A 20,485-nucleotide genomic window follows, 5' to 3' on the forward strand; every position below is an offset into this window, starting at 1 on the left:
ACGTTTTACTCAGAGTAGACACACTGAAATTAGTGAACATGACTGAGGTCTATTAATTCCAATAGGTTTGCCCTGACTAAAACTTGATTGAAAACAACCCAACAAATCAGATATCAAGGAATGTGATGTTGCCTTATTTTTGAAGCTGCCTCTCTTCAGAACATCAGGTGTTGTCGGCATCAAGCAAACCTGGTCTAATATCCAGCGGCTGTGTCTCTTCAGAAGGGCTAAGGCTGCAAAAGGGAGCTACTGTGGGATTTCAGATGCTTTTCAGAGTCCTCTTCCAGTCTACCTGCTGGCCTGGCTATTCTGGCCAGATGGAATCAACGGATCCCAGGCCTCAGAACTCTCAGGATCAGTGGTTGTTGGCACCACTTGGGAGGGGGGACATCAGCTCCCTTGCGGTGGCGCTGCTGCCTCTCTAGATGTGCAGCACTGGTCATAAGGGGAATAACACCCATCTCTGAAATGGAGTGCTGGGCTTATGACCTTTTCATCAATGCAGACCTTCCTCCCCTGGGCTGATGTCCAACCACCATGGTCCTGGGCTTCCCTTCTTCCTTGAAATGGTCCTTGACAAACCTCTCTCCCTGATTCCCCAGGTGTTTCTGCTGCCCTTACTGCTGATGCTTCGGTCAGATGGCATGGATGCCCATTTGGGAAGCAGCACAGCTCAATGGTTTCCATGCCAAAGGTTCCAGAGTCAAACCCTGGCATCTCCAGATAGGCCCTGTCTGACATCGTAAAGAGCTAGATGGACAAATGGTTTGACTCTGTATACCACAACAGTGTAACATGACAAGATAAGGTAAAGGTAAAGGGACCCCTGACCATTAGGTCCAGTCGTGGCCGACTCTGGGGTTGCGGCGCTCATCTCGCTTTACTGGCCGAGGGAGCCGGCGTACAGCTTCCGGGTCATGTGGCCAGCATAACTAAGCCGCTTCTGGTGAACCAGAGCAGCGCACGGAAACACTGTTTACCTTCCCGCCGGAGGAGTACCTATTTATCTACTTGCACTTTGACGTGCTTTCAAACTGCTAGGTTGGCAGGAGCAGGGACCGAGCAACGGGAGCTCACCCCGTCACGGGGATTCGAACCGCCGACCTTCTGATCGGCAAGTCCTAGGCTCTGTGGTTTAACCCACAGCACCACCCACGTCCCATAATCTGACAAGATACAAAATGCCAAAATACCAAACAACGTTCATTTATAACATCAAGTGTCAAATGCTGCCTTTTTGGCTTTGCTTTTTGAACTGTAAGACATCTCTCTGACAAGAGACCAGGAAAGATCTTTGGGTACAGTCTAATTTAGGAGTGGGGAACCTGCGACCCTCCAGAAGTTACTGTTTATTACATTTGTATGCTGTTTTTCAGCCACAGTGAGCTTGCAACCAATCATAAATACACAGGGAAAATTGACAGCCATAATAAAACCATGCATTAAGCAATACAGTGGTGCCCCACAAGACGAATGCCTCGCAAGACGAAAAACTCGCTAGAGGAAAGGGTTTTGCGGTTTTTGAGCTGCTTCGCAAGACGAATTTCCCTATGGGCTTGCTTCGCAAGACGAAAACGTCTTGCAAGTTTGTTTCCTTTTTCTAAACACCGTTAATACAGTTGCGACTTGACTTCGAGGAGCAACTCATAGAATGCGGTGTGGTAGCCTTTTTTGAGGTTTTTGGTGATTTTCGAAGCTTTTCCAAAACTTTTCCGACACCGTGCTTTGCAAGACGAAAAATTCACTAGACGAAAAAACTCGCGGAACGAATTAATTTCATCTTGCGAGGCACCACTGTACATCTCCTATGCATACTGTATTCCAATACAGTAGTGAAGCATAGTAAGAGCTTGTAGATTACCTTAATTTTATATGTCCTTTCTAGACCAGAACCTGACTGCTTTAGTTGCTGGACTCCAACTCCCATCTGTCCCCGTCAGCATGGCAAATGGTTGGGGATTGTGCAGGGGTGTAGCTAACTGCTCTGGCACCCAGAGCAGCGGGGGTGGGGCGATTCACCCACGAGGATGATCCACCCATAGGGTGATCCACCCACGGGGGTGGGGTGATCCGTGCACAGGGGCACTGTGGTGATCTGTGCATGGGGCGCTGCGGTGGCCGCTTGGCAGACGCAAGCCCCACGCTGCCATTTCGGGCAGCACGGGACCCCAAGCCACCGCATCATTCCCAGGAGAGTCACGTGGCTTGGGCACACTGCAGTCCAGGCCCCACGGTGAGTGCCACCCCCCGTGGTGTGCCATTTTTTTCACCCTCCTTAAAGATGACACCCAGGGCGGCCCACACCACCCACACCCCCTTTCCTACACCCCTGGGATTGTGGGAGTTGTAGTCCAGCAACATGTGAGCAACCACAGGTTCCCTGTCCCTGAACTAACTCCTGAAAAGGAGGACCAATGTGTGTACAGGCTCCAGTAAGGGTTATACCTTAACTCCCTTCTTCTGTTTTGCTGGGCAGGCAAAGTTTTGTTGTTGTTGTTTTTTTAAAAAAATCAAACACAATTGTATTAATCCAGAACCCTCCCTCTCTTTTACCTTGCATCTCATTTACCTTTCTTTTTTCCTTTTTTGCCTTTGGCATCTTTGCCTTCCTTTCCTTTGGCATCTTTCCCTCCTTTCCCTCCTTTGGCATCCTTTCCACCTTTGGCTTCCTTTCCTCCTTTCCCTTTTTTCCCTTTCCCTTCTTTCCCCTTCTTTTCTGCTTGGGAAGATTTTTGGCGCTCTTTTTCTTTCATTTCTTGCTGAAGCCGTTCTTTTTCTTCCTCCGCCTCTTTTGCTTGTATTTCAGCCGTAACCTTAATTTTAAAGGGTCACACTTAAGTAAAAAAGCAGCAAGAGCATTTTGAACAAAACGATCGTTGTTTCATGATTGTCAATAACCAGCATGTCGTTATGAAACAAACCACTTAACCTTATAAACTATTACTTCTCTATAGGTTGGGATCCAGAGATCATGCGGTGGCTTCTGAACTTTCTCCTTCCAGTCCCCAAGTTGCTCCAGGTGGCTGGTGGGAATCTAATATAACTGCTCCCTTACTCTTCTTCTGCTCTTACAACATTCTGGAAAGGCACACGCTGTAGCATGGGGCCTTCAACCACAGAATGAATGGGCAGATACTGGAGACACTCCCTTGAAATAAGAGAAGACCCTTCTGCTCATGTAAGGGACTCTTTGGATGAGACCCATAGGGCTTATATAAGAACTGCCTTTCCCCATATAAACCAACTCAAACTCTGTGTTCATAATCTGAGGTCCTTCTACATGTGCCTCCTCCATGTGAGGTTCGGAGGGTGGCAACACGAGCATGGGGCCTTTTCTGCAGTGGCTCCCCATTGTGTAATGCTCTCCTCAGGGAGGTTCATCTGGTGCCTTCATTATATATGTTTAAGTGCTAGGCAACAACATTCCTCTTCAATCAGGCCTTTGGCTGATTAATATTCTACAGTCTTTTCAATATGTTTGTGGGAGAGGGGGCTATTGTTTGGTTGTTTTTGTTTTAACGACACATTTGTGGTTTTATCTTGTATTTTTGTCTTGTGAATCACCCTGAGATATTTTGATGAAGGGTGGGATATGAACCTAATAAATAAATAAAATAAGTAAGACAGACCATCCGTCACAAATGCACATTATCTAGATTATGGATAATCTGCAGGCTTTGTGGACTCCAACTCCCATAATCTCTGCCCTTTGGCGGTGTTGGCTGAGGCTGATGGGAGCCAGAGTCCAATAAATATTTGGAGAACACCACACTAGCTATCCCTTACCTAAATAAGAGACAGAGAAACTATACAGTACAGGGCATGGATACAGACTTGCTCTTCCATGAATGGAAGTGTCTTCAATCCAGTGGGGGCTCCTGCTGATGGTGAGAGTGGGGAGAGAAGACCGGTTTTTGCTGTTTATACTTGCGCTGCTTTGAAAGGCTCACCAACCTTCTGCATATTTTCAAAGAGGCGCATGGGGCTTCAAGGGGAATCAATGAAAATTGCCTCCCCTTCCCCTTCTGCCAGTGAGAGTATCCTCTCAGCAGCATTCCACTCATGGGCTCTCTGCAGCCAAGTAAAAAATCATTTATGTATGATTTGGGGGGGGGGATAACTACAGCTGTTCCGTGATGAATTTGACTTTCACACTGTTTCATCATGTAAGTAACTGATCAAATTTCAAAGAATTTTTTTTATCACCAAATTCTCTATAGAGATGCTTTTTTGAGATATTGAAGGGATTCTCTGAATAGTGCTAGCACATTTATATAATAGGTAAGAATGCCCAATTAAAACTGTGAAAATTTGCACAAATCAGAGTTTCTGTCTTCAGGGGAATCCTTAAAGAGAGAACACTGCAGTAATCTTGCACTGGAGTCAGCAAAACATTTATCAGGATGCTTCCAAATTGCCTCTATGGTTGGATGCAGGATGCCCAATGTTGGAAATTGCAGAATTTCCTGAGTGCAGGTTTCCTACAGGCCTGATCCAGCAAGCTCTTTTTACATTCTTAACGGCTGTATCCAGATCTCTGTTTGAACTCTTTTAATACTTGTGGCTTTTCTTACCATGTTGGATATTGTGGCTACAATATTGTGCCACATCTCAGTAATCTGTTTTTCTTCTGGGGCAAAATTAAAGATTATGCTTTCAGAAAACACATCATCCTTGATCTTGACTGGAATTGCTTTCATCTTGTCCTTTGGTTCTGGAGAAGCAGCTCTGTGAACACTCAGAGGAATTCTTAAAACAGAAAGAGGGAGAAAGAGAAAGAGAGAGAGAGAGAGAGAGAGAGAGAGAGAGAGAGAGGCAACAGATTTACTTCTGCATTTCTCAAAACTTAAACTTGTATAATTGCTCTCCAAGAGAATATTTCTGTTCATTATAAAGGTCTCATATAAAAAAATACAAGCTGGTTCCCATGCAGGTCTTACGTTCTGCATAGAAATGGTGCATGGGACAAACCTCAAGTTTCAACATTCTCCCACTGCATGTAGGACATTTAGTACAAACCAAGGCACATAGATGGGTGAAGTCCCTGCCAAATTATCTATCCCTTTCTTCTTTTTTTAAAGCGGATGGATAGTGACCCATACTCATCTATGTAAGGTTTACACTCAACATCCTGCCTGTACTGTTGAAGGTGAGGTGGGAAGGAACCCAAATCTTACTCTCGTTCCCTGATGGCACTTGTAAAACCTAGGCCATATCTGCACCTTACATTTCAAGAAGTTTTATACCGTGTTAAACAGTCATGGCTTCCCCCAAAGAATCCTGGAAACTGTAAGGGTTCTGAGAGGTATTAGGAGACTCCCTGTGCCCCTCACAAAGCTACAGTTCCCAGAGTGGCATAACAACCAATCCCTCCTTCCAGGGAACTCAAGCCACTGGGGGAAAGAGAGGGCAGCAAGAGGGGGATGACCCTTGGCTTGCAAGGACAGAGATCTGAGCTTAGGGAAAAGGTGTCTGCTTGGTATTCTGTCTTTATGCAAGCATTTGTACAAGTACCTGTGTTCATTTGGTGATCAGATCCGGGTTTGAATTTGCACTTTAGCAACCCGGTGAGTGTCCAGGAGCAAAGCATAGGTATTTTGTGTGTTTGTGAATGTGCGCACACACCTCACTGCATTGTGCATGAGTGTACAGTGTGCATATAATTCATGATCGGTGGAGAGGGTAAGTATAGGATGCATGCACCTGCCTCCAGGCTTTTATTTCTTATGAATTCAGTTATATTGATTACACAAAGAGTGTAACTGTTTACTTCACTACAACCATAATACCTAAAGCTGTCACCTTTAATTCTTCTCACAGGTGTACTATCGGAACATAAGAAGCCACTTTACACAAGGTCAGACCAATGGTCCATCTGACCAGGAGCAACAGCTCTCCAAGGTCTTGATCAGAAGTATTTACCAATATCTGCTTTCTAAGCTCCCTTTTTGCAACTGGAAATGCCAGAGATTAAACCTGGAATCTTTTGAGTGTGAGGTTGACTACTGAGCTATTTACACTTCCCCAGCCATGCACATAGCTTACTCTATTCCCAAATCAGTTATATTCTCCCTTCCTCTTTCCACCCCCACATCCAGTGATTATTACAATACCACAATTTTAAATGTACATTCTAGTCTTGGCCTCTTCCATGGGTTGTTCTTTATCAGTTAGGTCTATCAAAGGTATTCTGGTAAACTCATTGCTGGTCTCTGTTGGGATTTTGCCTTCCATTCCTCTATAGTAGTCATGCAAAAGCCTCTTGGTATCCTGGAAACGGTCCAGTTCATTCTTCATGATATATCAGGAAAACAAAACAAGAAATTATTCAAGTATTTCCTGACACCTTATCTCCATGGATAATTCAGAAAGCAGTTCCTAAAACATCAAAATGCTATAGTGGGGAGGGGGAGGGGGATAGATTCTAAGAATGGACCCAATATTTAAATAATTTTAGGACCAAGCATACTAAAGTCACAACTGAGGACAAACCATGATTGTGCAGCAGCCACATATTTCCACCCTTTCACTTGTAACTTCAAAGTGTTATGTGATGCAATGATATCCCATTATGTGTTTTTTCACAACTGGATTTTATGGTGCAAATTTGAGGAAGAGATATGGGGCTATTGCTTTTCCTTTTCTAGCTTGAGCCAAAGAATCCTAATGTTCTCTTTAACAACAACCAAGAAAGTCCTTCGCTATGCTACCCATACCAGAACTATACAGTTGTAACTGTTGCATTCCTTCCCCCAGAAACTTGAGGAACTTTTGGAAACTGTGGTTGAGGGTTTCTCCAAAAGACTGTACTCTCCTATCCCTACCCCTTTGCTTCTCATCTCCCTTGTTAATTCTCCTCACCATCAATCTAAAACATGCTTTGTTGTGCACTGACTTTAACCAGGGTTACTGCTAACCAGGGTTTGCTACTAACCCCACTTGCAGCCACCTTCAAACCCTGGTGACTAGCCATGATTGGAACTTAGCAGAGGGTGGGGAGGCAAATCTGAATGTGGGGAGAGCATGTGCAATCCGTTGGCCTACTCCCATTCTCTTACCTCAGGTTAAGGGCCAGGTAGCAAAGGATAACTACAATGGCCCTAGAAGTCACTCTTCTGCTCAGAAAAAAGAGGGCCAAACGATGTGCCATGCTGGCCCATTCACACAGAGGAATATAGGAAGCTGCCTTATGCTGAGTTGACCATTGGTCCATCTAACTCAGTATTGTCCACACTGACTGCCAGTGGCTCTCCAGGAATTCAGGCAGGGTTCCCTCCCAGTCTTAACTGGAGATGCTGGGGATTGAACCTAGGACCTTCTGCATGCAAAGCAGACGCTCTACCACTGAGCTATGATCTTTCTCACATATAAATGTGATACTGGCCCATTCACATATGTGTCTGTCCCATTCACACATAAAGCAGGAGGTGGATCTGCTTGTAAAAGCAGAGCAAATGGGAGGTGCTGAGCCCTTCCTCCTCCTGTGTTTTATGTTCCTTGTTGCTCCACTTCTTCTCCCTTCCTTGTTTATTTCTGCTATCACAGCTGGAAATGGAGGAGGACGTAGAGCCGTTGAGATAAAGCACAGCAAGCAGGTTCAGCTCCCTTTCCCAATATGTTCTTTCCCCTGCTTTTTATGCAAATGGGTCTCACATGGGAATGGTGGCCCTGTAAGGTCTGCTTTGGCCCTACGTCACATTTATGCAAACTCCTTACTTTCAGTCTATAAGTGTGCTTAAATGAGCAGTTGTGCCAGGCGGATTTTGGCAAGTTCAGAGCATCTCTTCCTTCAAAGTGCAGGCAAGAAGCATTATGCACCTGTCATACTTTTGATTTATTATTAGAACAGAAGCCTCTAAATATATAACTGAAAAGCAAAAACGGTGCTGTGTTTTCATGGGAAAATTCACAAAGCCGCAGTCTCAAAGGTATGTGTGTGCCAGGAGGGGGGAACCCCAAACCAATCAACATGAGTGTTGCTATCCAGTTGTGAAGAAAAGCACACCAGGTCAGAGGTTTAGGCCTCGTGCTCTTTAGCTCTATGTCAGATCCGTCTACTGCCAAGCCAGAGGGTCAAGTCCTGGGATCAAAGCAAGGCTAGACAAAGTGAAGCAAAAGCAAGACAAGGGCAGAGCAGAGGAAGGCAGAAGCAAAATGAGAAAGAACTGAGCCAAAAGCTACGAACCAGCAACCAATTTGGCCTTGCACTACATAGAATGAATTCTGGAATGCAAACTGATTTGCACAGCGATAACGATCTGAATTTCATTTCCCAATTTTTTTCTTTTTTTGGTAAACTGCTTGGAGACTGATAAGCTAAGTGCAACACATTTTTTTTTAATAAACAAACCAGTCTCAAGCTGCATAAACACTGATGCATGGATACAATTGCTGGGAATTCTGATGAAAGCAGAAACAGGACTTGAAATTGCTGGTGTCCAGAAAGGAAGCCAATCCAGTGAATGCAATTGGTATTTGCTGTTGTTGTCGCTTTCAGTCCCCAAACAATACCTAACTGATTGCATTTCCCCTACATTTGCACTAAAATGAATGGGGTGGAATAAGATAGTAATGTTTTGCTACAGTGGACAGTGAGACAAATAACATAGGTTTTGGAGGAAGACAAACTGCAGATGAATGGAAACGATGCTGCATGTGACAAACACAGGCAGAATGGGAGAAGATGCCTTCTTACATCCCTATGTGTGCAGCTACATCTGGATCCAGCAGCACAATGAGAATACAAGCAATGAGCAGCTTACCAGACCTTAACTCTTCAATTTGCACAGAAGAGGATGCTGCTCGTAGCCATAGAGTAGCTAAATATGTTTCGCTAATGGCCTAGTTAGGTTATAGCTTCAGTCAAGGGCTGAAAACACACATCAGTGTAAAAGTCAGCCCCTCCCCCATTTAGACTATTAAAAAAATACACTAACAACATAATATTGCTAGACCTGCATAAGTGAAAAGATGTGGTTCATCAGAAGTGCCAATCGGTCTGGCAGCCAGCCATCGCTCATGATATCATTGCGCTCTTGCTCAGCTTCATCCCTCCTGTTTTCACAGATATCGCACAGACGATCTCCTAGGTCCTGAAAAGATGAAAAATGAAAAGTACCAAAACATCAAAAATGCTTTGCCAAAACACAACAGAAATAAAAACGACAGTTAAGTGCATGTTTGATATTTAGTTCCAGTTCACACATGAGTCTCTAAATGAGGCCCCACACCAGGGTTAACCAATAGGGTGCCCTCCCGGTGTTGTCATGGGCAGTCTTTGGCCTTCCAGATGTTGCTGAACTACAACTCCCATCAGCCTCAGCAAGCATGGCCAATGGTCAGGGGTGGTGGGAGTTTTGATTTAGCAACATCTGGAGGGCCAAAGGCTTCCCACACTTGCCATTACTATGGCAGTTTGTTGCAATGTATTGAAAACGTGTCTTAAAACAGGAACTTTCTCAGTAAATAATAAAGCTATGCCAGTTTGGAATAAGATTATTTTACTGTTGTCTCTCTTCTTTCATAAACATGTAGCCTGCAAATTTTCATATCGCTGCACATTTGTATAACTTAGTTTCCCATTCAGATATTGATGGATGTGACTTTTATCTTAATGGCTTTCATCTCAGTGGTTTATGAATAAGGGCTGAGAATTTTTTTTTTCTTAAGAAAAAGCAGGTGCCTTCTACCACAATAAGCAAAAATATCCCCCTGAACCAAACCAAGCTTCAGGTTTTACTCCTTTTTAAGCCACTCCCTTTTCCATTACTCTACTGCCTGAGTCACTGAGCTGCCAGAGAAGAGGATACCATAAATTTCTCTTCCCAGTAACTTAAACAGGTGTTGTGGTCAGCAGCCACGTTAGCTATGTGCATTTAGAGATAAGCTTTGGGTATGTCATGTGGTAGGGCTGGATTTCTAGTCCCATTCTCTTGCTACTTAATTTCAAGTTAAAGTCTCACACTTCCTCAGTATTGCAATGTAAGATCTCATGCATCTAACGTCTAATCATCCGACGTGACGATTTCATGCCTGTCTTGCAAACAGCAAAAATGCACTGATGGAAATGACACAGCCAAGTAAAATTTCTAAAAGTATACTGAAAAGGGCATTTGCTCTTGTGCCACAAGAACTCTTGCATCTATGCATGCAGACTACGTAGGTCTTAGGCAAAAGGTGCACAGCAAGAGTGGGAAACCTGTGACCCTCCAGATATTGGACTATAACTCCCATCATCTCTGACCATTCTCCATGCTGGCTGGGGCTGATGGGAGTTGGAGCCCAGCAACTGCTGGAGTACTACAGGTTCTCCACCCCAGTGTACAGGCATACCAGATATATCACACCAAAGTCAGGAGACGAGGCTCAAATATTTCCTCTTCCTACTGGAGAGCCGCAGTGCTCCTCTGACTGCAGGACACCTTTCCCAGGCATCTAAAGCAGTATGTGAACCCAAATGCAGCTATTCTTTGATATTCACATGCAGTTTTCCAGGCAAAAAGAAGCCTCCAAAAATGTGTATATTGTGGGGAAAGTATACATAAAAATGCATATATTAATAAAATTAATGTACAATGCATTATAATAATTATACTATTAATGCATTATAGTATTCGGCAAAATTGCATACGAAAATGGATGCATTAGAGGAAATACACACTAAAATGCTTGCTAACTGGTTTTTACAATCCTCAAAAAAAGAAACTGATGCAGAAATGTGTCTGATTGAAATTCAGATTGGGAAGGTGAGAAACTGAGCAAAATCAAAATTGACAGATTTGCTTGCTCTCTATCCGATAAAACACTAGAGACTTCAAGAGTTAGGCCCTTGAGAATTGCAGTCTATTTTCTTTGCATTCTTGTTTACTCCAGGGCAAGATCCAGATCGACAAAGCTCAGCAAGTGATCCAAGAAGAAGAAGAAGAAGAAGAGTTTGGATTTGATATCCCGCTTTATCACTACCCTAAGGAGTCTCAAAGCGGCTAACATTCTCCTTTCCCTTCCTCGCCCACAACAAACACTCTGTGAGGTGAGTGAGGCTGAGAGACTTCACAGAAGTGTGACTGGCCCAAGGTCACCCAGCAGCTGCATGTGGAGGAGCGGAGACGCGAATCCGGTTCCCCAGATTACGAGACTACCGCTCTTAACCACTACACCACACTGGCTCTCCAACACTTTCCAACACTTTCAGATGCCACTTACAGTAACCCTGTGATGCAGCTCTTCTTTCGTTTCATCGTCTTCCCACAGGTCATCAGCCACTGAGTTATAATCGGCTTGCCACTGAGTCACAAACTCCTGTTTGTGGTCGGGGCGTGTTAAGAATTCCCTGAAATGATTTCTGTGCACAACAAAATGAGAAGAAGCCAAAGGTTCAACAAATGAAAGATGGTGGCAGGAACAGTGCATATCATTGAGTCATAAAATCCCCTTGGCTTACCTAGCATGTGACAGATAATGAATGATGACATGCTGTTCACCTCTGAGGCATCGAAGTGTGGCTTTGATGTTATTCTTATAGGTTTTCTCCACCGTTTCCCAATAAGGAACTAAAAATTCAGGCACCTCCTGTTAAGTTTTAAAAGACATTGGTTTTATGTGCCGACCAATGGGCTGCCTAACTAAAATGCTGTCAGGAAGGGGGTATATTAAGCTATTGCACCATAAGTTATTGAAGGAGCGTCTCCACCCCCATCGTTCCGCCCGGATGCTGAGGTCCAGCGCCGAGGGCCTTCTGGCGGTTCCCTCATTGCGAGAAGCAAAGCTACAGGGAACCAGGCAGAGGGCCTTCTCAGTAGTGGCGCCCGCCCTGTGGAACGCCCTCCCATCAGATGTGAAAGTGATAAATAACTACCTGACATTCAGAAGACATCTTAAGGCAGCCCTGTTCAGGGAAGTTTTTAATCTGTGATATTTTAGTGTATTTTGGTTTCCATGGAAGCCACCCAGAGTGGCTGGGGAAACCCAGCCAGATGGGCGGGGTACAAATAATAAATTATTATTAATTATTATTAATTATTATTATTATTATTATTATTATTATTATTATTATTATTATTATTATTCTACCTTTTTATTTTATTTTCTTCTCCTACCTCAACTTCCATGCCTTCTTGCCATGTCAATGCTGATACTATGCTTGACACAGCCACCTTCTTGGCAAGAGCCAATGTCATGCTATAGGCAAAGTATTACGAATGGAAAGGGAACGCCCTCAATTCAAATCTCCAAGCTCACTGGGTGGCCTTGAGCCAATTTCTGTCTTTCAGTAAACTATCTCAAATGGTGTTATGGAGGATATATGACTAAACACCTTGGAAATTGGGCAGGAGGATACTAATAACAATCCTTTTACTTATTTTGCACTTTTAAAATTCCTCCTCCTAACTCAAATCCTTAACCACCATGGATGGGATTCATCTAACAAGCCTCATCTTGTGCAATGGGGCTTTATCTCCCCCCCCCCAAATTGGCCCAGGGGGAGCCAGGAGAAACCCCAGAAAAGCACACAGGGGGAGGAAAGGAGAATCGTTCCATCTGACAAGCTGAAATGTTTATGCTGACAGAACATCTGTTGTAGCATGACATTAAATCCAACCCAATAACTTCGCTTTAAGACTTTTCTTGCCTTCTACAGCGAACTATGGGGAGGCTGCAGTCCATACGACTCTCCCTATCTCAAGAATTGGCCTACCAGTTTTGCAAAAAACAGCAACACCTTTTCCATTTTATGTTTACCGTGGCATTGGAAGCCATTCAAAACATCAAGGCAAAGGTGAGGGTGGGGAAGGAAGGAAGGAAGACCACCATAATGTAATGCTGATTTTGGACTGCCATACTTGAGGAAGTGGTTCATCAACGTAAACCCATTCATCTGATCCTGGTTTAATTCGAGGTAGCTCTACAGGAGGGGGAGGCGGTATATCTTCAGCTGGAGCTGGAGCGGTCTTCCCTTTCTCTTTCCCTCGTGGAGTGCCTTTGTCTCCTTTATCTTTCTTTCCTTTTTTACCCTTCTTGGGTGACTCTCCTGGAGGGGACTCTGTAGAGAAATTCCATATGTATCAGACAAACATTCTGGCCCATGTTAACTGAGCCACGTCAGTGCAGAACCACACTTCTATGCAGGGGTGGAGAGGGATGGGAGAGGGGTTTGTTTGGAAGTGGAAACCCCCATGCTCTGGCTTTGAAAACACGATGCTAGCCATTATGAGCCAAGACCAACTTCAAATTTCACCTTCGCTTGTGATGCTCAGCTTCTCTCACCTGCCGGCTTCCCTCCCACTGTCTGCTTTTCACACTTTTACAAACTGCAGGAGGGGGGTGGCGGCGGAGGAGGAGGGACAGCAGCCACTGAAGCTAAGGTTGAAGGCTGCTTCTAAGCTACTTCAGCACATGTGAACTCTAAAAAGTGTGGTTTTCTCTCACCTCCCCTATTCCTCATTGAGCAAGAGGAATAGAAAGCTATAGTCCCCCACCCCAGGTTAACCCAAGGGCTGTTAATCCTAAAACAGGGGTGGGGAACATGTGGCTTGCCAGCTTCTATTGAACTCTCAATTCCCACCAGCCCCTGCCAACATGGTCAATGACCAGGGATGGTGGGAGTTGTAGTCCAACAGCATGTGGAGGAACATAGGAATAAAAGAAGCTTCCTAACTGGTCCATCTAGCTCATTATTGTCTACACTGACTTCTGGCAGGGGACATGCCCAACCCTAGCTGCAGATGCCAGGGATTCAATCTGGGATCTCCTGCATACAAGGGAGATGCTCTACCACTGGGTTATGGCCCTTTCCATAGGACCACAGGTTGTCCCCAACTTCCTCCAGTCCTAAGAAGAGCATGCATTGGTAACTTGGGAAATTGCAGATCTTTATTTTGAAACTCCACTCCCCAAAGTTCCTTTTGAGAATGGAATGTCTGTGCATGCTCAGAAGGCTTTTGCAAGTCTTCTATAAGACCATTTCTCCTCCTACCCCGCCACCACTTCAGAAATATGATGTGTTTGAGAAAGTGTGTGCATATGCAGCTGTTTAAACTCATAGCTCTGGCTCACATTTAGCGCTCCAGATCTCTAAACATGGTTATGAGATCAGGAGCAGGCTGCGAGATTAAGGGCACCTTTGCCTCTTTCACAATCATCTGCTCCGAAACTTCCCGCAATGCCTTAACTATGAGTTACATCTGCCCCAACTTTCACAAGGGTTAACAACAACCGGGGTCTGAAAGCAGAGCATGATGCTAATTTGCAAACCCTGGTTAGGAGGTAATCTTGTCAGGGCTGGTGCAGATGTAGCCCTAGAGCTCAGCCAAAGGTTCTCAGCAGAACCTTCGCCCTTAATAATGGAGAAGGCATTTCCCACAAAATCACACCCTTCCCCTAACTAAAGCTGTTGGGGTGGGGGTAGGGAAGGCCAGTGGGAAGAGGCACAAGAGAAGGCAGGGGTTGGGGGGGGGGCAGGCGGAAATGTCTTGGCAGCTTACTCCAAACCTCTTAGTCACAGTAAGAGACCAGGAAAATGTCAGCCATAACAGGCCACAAAAAAACATTGTCCATACTCAAGCATATCATACACTTGGCTACAGCAGGGAAAGTTATTCAAATGGATTTGGTCCAATGGCTACTTACATGTGAACTGCTGGTTTTTGCTCAGCTTAATTATAGAAAGAGATACCCAACTAACTTATGCTGAGAGTAAACCTGCTGAAATCGAATCAAAACACGTGCAGAATAAACGTCGCTAGACTTACAGAATCTCTTTTGGTTTTCCCCAAAATTCATTGATTTCTACTCCAAGTATGACTTAAGATTTTGCACCTGTGCTTGTTATATCTGTGACATTTAGAGCCTGTTTGTTGCACTTACAAGAATATATTAACAGACCAGTCACATGATCTATAAGGTCAGTACAGGTAAAATATTACATCAGTTCAAGTAGAGGTTACTAAACTTTCATCCGCCCTGAAATCCTTCACAGTCTTTTGCTTAGGAAGGAGCTCCCAGATGAGCTTCAAATTCAGCAGCAGGCAGAATTTCAGAAGCAAATAGTTTCAAAACGAGGGGTGGAATACCTCAGAAAGGGCTTCCACACCCCTATGTTGCCCCTGGAGTGAAATTCAAACTGAAAGGAAGTTATTCTGTAGGCTAAATAGCTGAGGAATTTGCAGAAAAGACCAGCAGGATTTCTTTTGCATGTGTGCAAATAAAGAAAGAAGTTGCAGTTTGTCACTTTTTTTAAAAAAAAAAAGAGTTCTCAGCTCATTTTACGGTTCCTGAATTCATGATTGATTTACAGTGTATTTATATGATTCACCACCAACCTTTAGGTGCTGCAGGTGGCGGCTCCAGCACTTCTGGAGAGGGAGCAGGGGCAGGTTCCTCCACCTTTTCTACCGTGACTGCCGGAACCTCTTCTTGTGGCAAAGGCTTGGCAGCTTCTAGCGCTTGCAGTCTTTCAGCTTCTCTCTTTTCCTCTTCTTTTCCTTCAGCAGCAAAACACATACAAATCAACAACAAACCTGTACATCCGTTATCTCTCTGCCACATTGCTGGTACGCAACTTGAGAAAGTTACTCCCCAGGATGTCCCAGACAATGGATACAATGCATAAACTCCAAGGATTTGCTCACTGTTGGATTACTGCAATGCACTCCACCACAGGGCTGCCCTTGAAGATGGTCTGGAATGCAGCCGCCCATTCATTAAGCAGGGCAACAGAGTGGGATCGCGTCACACTGTATCCGAATGCATTGTGGGATCTCTGGCAATTCAAGTTTTGGGGGTTAATACTAAAAGCCCTGAGTGGCTTGAGGTACAGTTACCTGCAAGAGCCCCTCCCCTAATACCCGATGGCTTGAGTTTTAAGATACGGGGGATGGGGAGCATTGCTCCATTTGCAGTGGTAACAGAAGACGCGGCCTTCTTTGTGGTGGCTTCATGGAACTCCCTCTTGATTGAGTTGTGCTTGTCTGCAGCACTGACATCCTTCCACCAACATTTAAAAGCACCCTTGTTTATTCATGCCTTTGGTGAGGGGGAAATGGTGTGTGAATAGCCAGCTGATTTTCCCTGCTGCATGGGTATTGTGTATTTAACACTTTTTAATCAATCAATCAATCAATCAATCAATCAATCATCTTGGTACACCTTGCATAAATCAAATTATGAACTATTTATAGGGATGGATGAATCTTTCAATTTCAGTTCTTCTTAACTTCTCATTCTTCTAATCTTAAGTTAAATTCTCCAAATTTCTGCATCAATTTGCATTTTTTTTAAAGTCCTCATGAAATTCTGTAAGTGAATTTCTCTTAATGTACACATTTTTGTATGCAATTTTGCTTAATAATTTTGGCAAAGCAATCTCTCCTAGCATAATTCACCCTTGTTTCCTTTTCACTAATATATCTATTTTATGTGCACTCTATCCTAGTATATGCATTTTTGTGTATATTGCTTGGCAAACTGTGGTGCAAAATTCAGAGAAAAATGGCTGTGTTTCAGTTCACTTATTGTTTCAGAAACAGCAAATTAGGTGGGCTTGCCTTTAAATGAAAACAGATTTGAATTTCTTATTTGCCCCCAGCTAGTTACAGCCCAAAGGTCTGGGGAAGTAAAGATATGAGGGAAGGGTATTCATTGCCACACTGTGGACTATTTCTTTATCCCATTACATGAAAAAATTCAGTCAGATTATTGAAAGCCCTTTAAATATGTAAATATTTGTATTTGTAAACATTCATATAAGCACGGGAATAGCATTACTTACTTTTATTTTGGATTTTAACAATTTCTTCCGTTATAATTTCTTTTACCCTTTGACACATAAGATTCTCCTCTGTCTCTGCATTGACCTTTATCAATATATTTTGCTGCTCAGAATACCAGTTTTCTAGCTTGGGCCATGTCTCCAGGAAACCTATAATTCTGTGAAATCAGAATCACACACAAATCAGGTATTAGAGAAGCTTTCAAAATCCCCAAATAAATAAAAAAATAAAAATGACTTAATGCCTATTGATAGTTCCAGCAGAATGTCCCTAAAACACTGGTGGAATGGCATATTATCAGATTCCTCATTTGGCATTTATCTACTAGTTCTGTGGATTCTGATGTTCATCCAGGAAGTTGGGCCAAGTACAATTTCTCTGCCTAAAGTCTGGGAGCTTAGAATCATAGAATCATAGAGTTGGAAGAGACCACAAGGGCCATCGAGTCCAACCCCCTGCCAAGCAGGAAACACCATCAGAGCACTCCTGGCTGAGAGTGGACTTCAAGCTGGTTCTCTCTAGTCCTAGTCTGATACTTTGCTCGCTAGACCACACAGGGGCTGTTTACTCATTTTGTTCCATGGGCAAGAGAGGAGGCAAAGTGTCAAGCCAAAATAACACACAATTTAAGCAGCCGGGCAAGTTTGGGAGAAGGGCCAGGTGGCGAGGGTGGATTACGTATGCCGTGGAGAAAGTAGAACCTAGGACCATGCAATGAAGCTGAATATTGGACAATTTGGGACAGGCAAACGTAAGTACTACTTCAACACAGCACAGTTAAATAATGGCAGGGATAGTCACTGTGGTGCCTTATAGAAGTTTTCAGACTAGAATTCCCATAATTTGTGGCTACTGGCCATAAGGACAAGAGCTGACTAGCATTGATGGGAGCGGTGGTCCAACAACATATGAAGGGCACCATGTTGACTACCTCTGAACTATAGGATCCACTCCCATGGTGATGGCCATTATCTTAGGTGGCTTTAAAAGACTGTATAAATTTGTGGAGGATAGGGCTATGCTCCACCACTAGAGTCTAAGGAAATATGCCTCAGTATACCAGTTGAGGAGACTCATAACTGAGGAGATCCTACAGCACTTAGGTCCTGCTTGCAGGCTTCCCACAGGTCTCTAGTTGGCAGCCGTGAGAACAGGATGTTACACTAAATGGACCTTTAGTCTAAATCTGACAGGACTCTCATATTGACTGTAACTGACTCACCTGTGCTGCATCTGGCTCCTCACAGAATCATCTTTTTCTGCGTCATGGAATTGAACTTGATCACCTTCTCCTAGCCTGCCCTGATGGGAGTCGGCTGTTCAGCAAAATATATAAAAAATAACAATTTGGGGAAGGAAATTTCCAGGGAGAATGCTTCGATAGTACATGGTTTAAGGCAAGAGTGGGGAAACTTTTTCAGACAAAACTAGCCCACTGAGGAACGTTGATGAGCAAGGTATTGGCATGCTGCGCGGGGGGGACGGAGACACACACACACCAGTGTTTACAAAAGAGCAGAGAGAGAGAGAGAGAGAGAGAGAGAGAGAGAGAGAAAGAAAGAAAGAAAGAAAGAAAGAAAGAAAGAAAGAAAGAAAGAAAGCCTAAGGCAGGAATGAGGAACCTTATTCACCTCAAGGGCAACATTCCCTTGTAAGCAACATCCCACAAGCAGTGGTGGGCGAGGCCAGAGACAAAAGTGGGTGCAACAGATGTGACTCTTAGAATGGATTATGTCAGGGGTCAGCCCACAGAGGCCATTTAACCAGCCCACAAGCTGCCCCAGAACTTAGCTGCCCGCTCAGCAAGTCCCGGGCACACCGGTGCAGGAACTTGCTTCCACGGCGCCGGAAATCGCATCTGCGCAGACGCCGAAAAACGTGGGCGCGAAGGATCTCCGCAGAACCGATCTGGCCCAGGCAAGGTAAACCTTGCTGTCCCCTGGATTATGTTCCAGCTGTGTAATCCGGGGGAGAGCCTAGGTGGGGTAAAATTGAGTGTATTGAAAGAATGCATGGCTGGCTGGCTGGCTGGCTGGCACAATGAACAGGACACTCTTTTTGAGATGTGAGGATCTCATTTGTTACAGGTCCCACTGGGAGGTAAGATTTTTGGAGTGCATTTGCTGTCTGTTCCAGTGGTTCACAAACTTCCCGTGCACACCCCACAGATAGAGGAGGAGCTAGTTGTGCACCTGGGGGCGGGGCTAGCGTCCCAGGGGGGTGCTGCCTGAGGCAAGCATTCCAAGGGGGTGACACAGTGATGTCACCCCCCGGGTGACACCTGATGCGGGCTGCACTTACCGCACCCCCCTTCCTCCGCCAGTGCCCACAGATGACTTGAAAATTGGTGAGGGTCTTGGTTGATCCATATGAATATCTAATGCCATGGATGTGCCATCTCCTGTCTTCAGCCACAAATCTACAGACAAAGCCGTAACCACAAATCCACAGGCAATAGGCCATTGTGGAATAGTAGCAATTAGCACAGTTATGTGAATCTGTCAGTACGGGTTTGTGCCTTAATCGCATGCATTGAACTTTAAACTTACGCTTGGCAAATGCCACCCGGTTCAGCACAGTGTTGTCTGAAACTTCAAGCAACATAGCAAAGTCAAGAGCAGGTGGGTGCACAGCTGGCTCTTTTAGAGCTGATGGATCTGGAACCAACACAGGTTTAAAGTTTTTAGCCATTGCTTCTGTCTGGTCAGGATCTCGCCTTGTCAGTGCCTTTTCAAGCAGTTTGGCCTGGTTCAGTGTCATCGGAAATCCATCCAAGATCCAGCCGCTTTCTGGTGGCAGTCGGCTAAAGGAAAAGCAGAACCAACCTTAAGCACATTCGGAAGATTTTAACCATTGTTCCAGCACTCAAATAATTTTCCTCTGCCATTACATACTCCGGCTAGCATGGTTCTTTCAAACTCTATTAGATCCTAAAAGAGGCAGATTTAAATATTTCAAAAGAGTTCTAGAAGAATATAGACTGAAATAAAGATGTCTGAAAAGAAAAGGTGGGGGGAGGAGAAAGAACATTTCAGCTGAGCCAAGGCTAAAAACAAACCACATGGAAAGACTACTGTTTTCTGCTGGGTGGTCTCCTGAACTGAATTTCATTCCATGAACACAGATGCCACACACCCAAATCAACTTCTTTGTCGACTCAGCATTGCCACATTTGTAGTGCTAGTCCAAATTTCTCTTTATGGGAGTCTAATAGATTAGAAGAAATCTAATCTAGCAAAGTCTTTTGAATGGCTGGTATACATACAAAGGCAGAGGAGATTAAACTGATTCCGCAATATCGTGCATAGAAAACTGCCTTCTTTCAGGTCCGATTCTTGGCCCAACTAGCCCAAACGAGGGTGCCTGCCCATGGCTTGTGCTCCCCATGCACAGCATGGTCAGCAGATGATTCTTCACCAGGCCAAGATAACTGAAGAGTACAATCAACTATACACTTCAGTTACATTCACAAGATGATGAAAACATATTCTTGTGTCTCACACCAAGTGAGGGAATTGAACATGAGAAGGTGGCAAAGGCTATTTTTACTGTAGTCCATTGGCTATAACATTTTATACTTCATATTCCTTAGAAATATGACCATTAAACCCAAATGAAGTAAGGCTACGCTATACCCTGTTCCCTGAAAAGGGGTGTTACTAGGATTACAAATAGACCATCCCCATATGGACATCGCACACTTTGCAGGTAGACTAGAA

General features: G+C 44.3%; 1 protein-coding gene across 4 annotated transcripts in view; it reads right to left on the reverse strand.

Annotated features, from left to right (window-relative positions):
* The window catches only part of SPEF2 (sperm flagellar 2), a 98,159-nt gene that overhangs the window by 40,713 nt on the left and 36,961 nt on the right, over nucleotides 1–20,485 (reverse strand). For all 4 annotated transcript variants that reach the window (XM_081212606.1, XM_081212605.1, XM_081212604.1 and 1 more), the window contains exons 16-26: nucleotides 19,316–19,569; nucleotides 17,989–18,082; nucleotides 16,766–16,923; nucleotides 15,318–15,479; nucleotides 12,840–13,039; nucleotides 11,441–11,568; nucleotides 11,203–11,341; nucleotides 8,955–9,092; nucleotides 6,131–6,291; nucleotides 4,575–4,749; nucleotides 2,570–2,813 (exon numbers count right to left, since the gene is read on the reverse strand). In XM_081212606.1, the coding sequence (XP_081068732.1) occupies nucleotides 2,570–2,813; nucleotides 4,575–4,749; nucleotides 6,131–6,291; nucleotides 8,955–9,092; nucleotides 11,203–11,341; nucleotides 11,441–11,568; nucleotides 12,840–13,039; nucleotides 15,318–15,479; nucleotides 16,766–16,923; nucleotides 17,989–18,082; nucleotides 19,316–19,569 (1,853 nt within the window). The remainder of the gene's footprint in view (nucleotides 1–2,569; nucleotides 2,814–4,574; nucleotides 4,750–6,130; nucleotides 6,292–8,954; nucleotides 9,093–11,202; nucleotides 11,342–11,440; nucleotides 11,569–12,839; nucleotides 13,040–15,317; nucleotides 15,480–16,765; nucleotides 16,924–17,988; nucleotides 18,083–19,315; nucleotides 19,570–20,485) is intronic.

The sequence above is a fragment of the Podarcis bocagei genome (assembly GCF_964188305.1).
Source record: "Podarcis bocagei genome assembly, chromosome: 11".
Classification (NCBI taxonomy): Eukaryota; Metazoa; Chordata; class Lepidosauria; order Squamata; family Lacertidae; genus Podarcis; species Podarcis bocagei.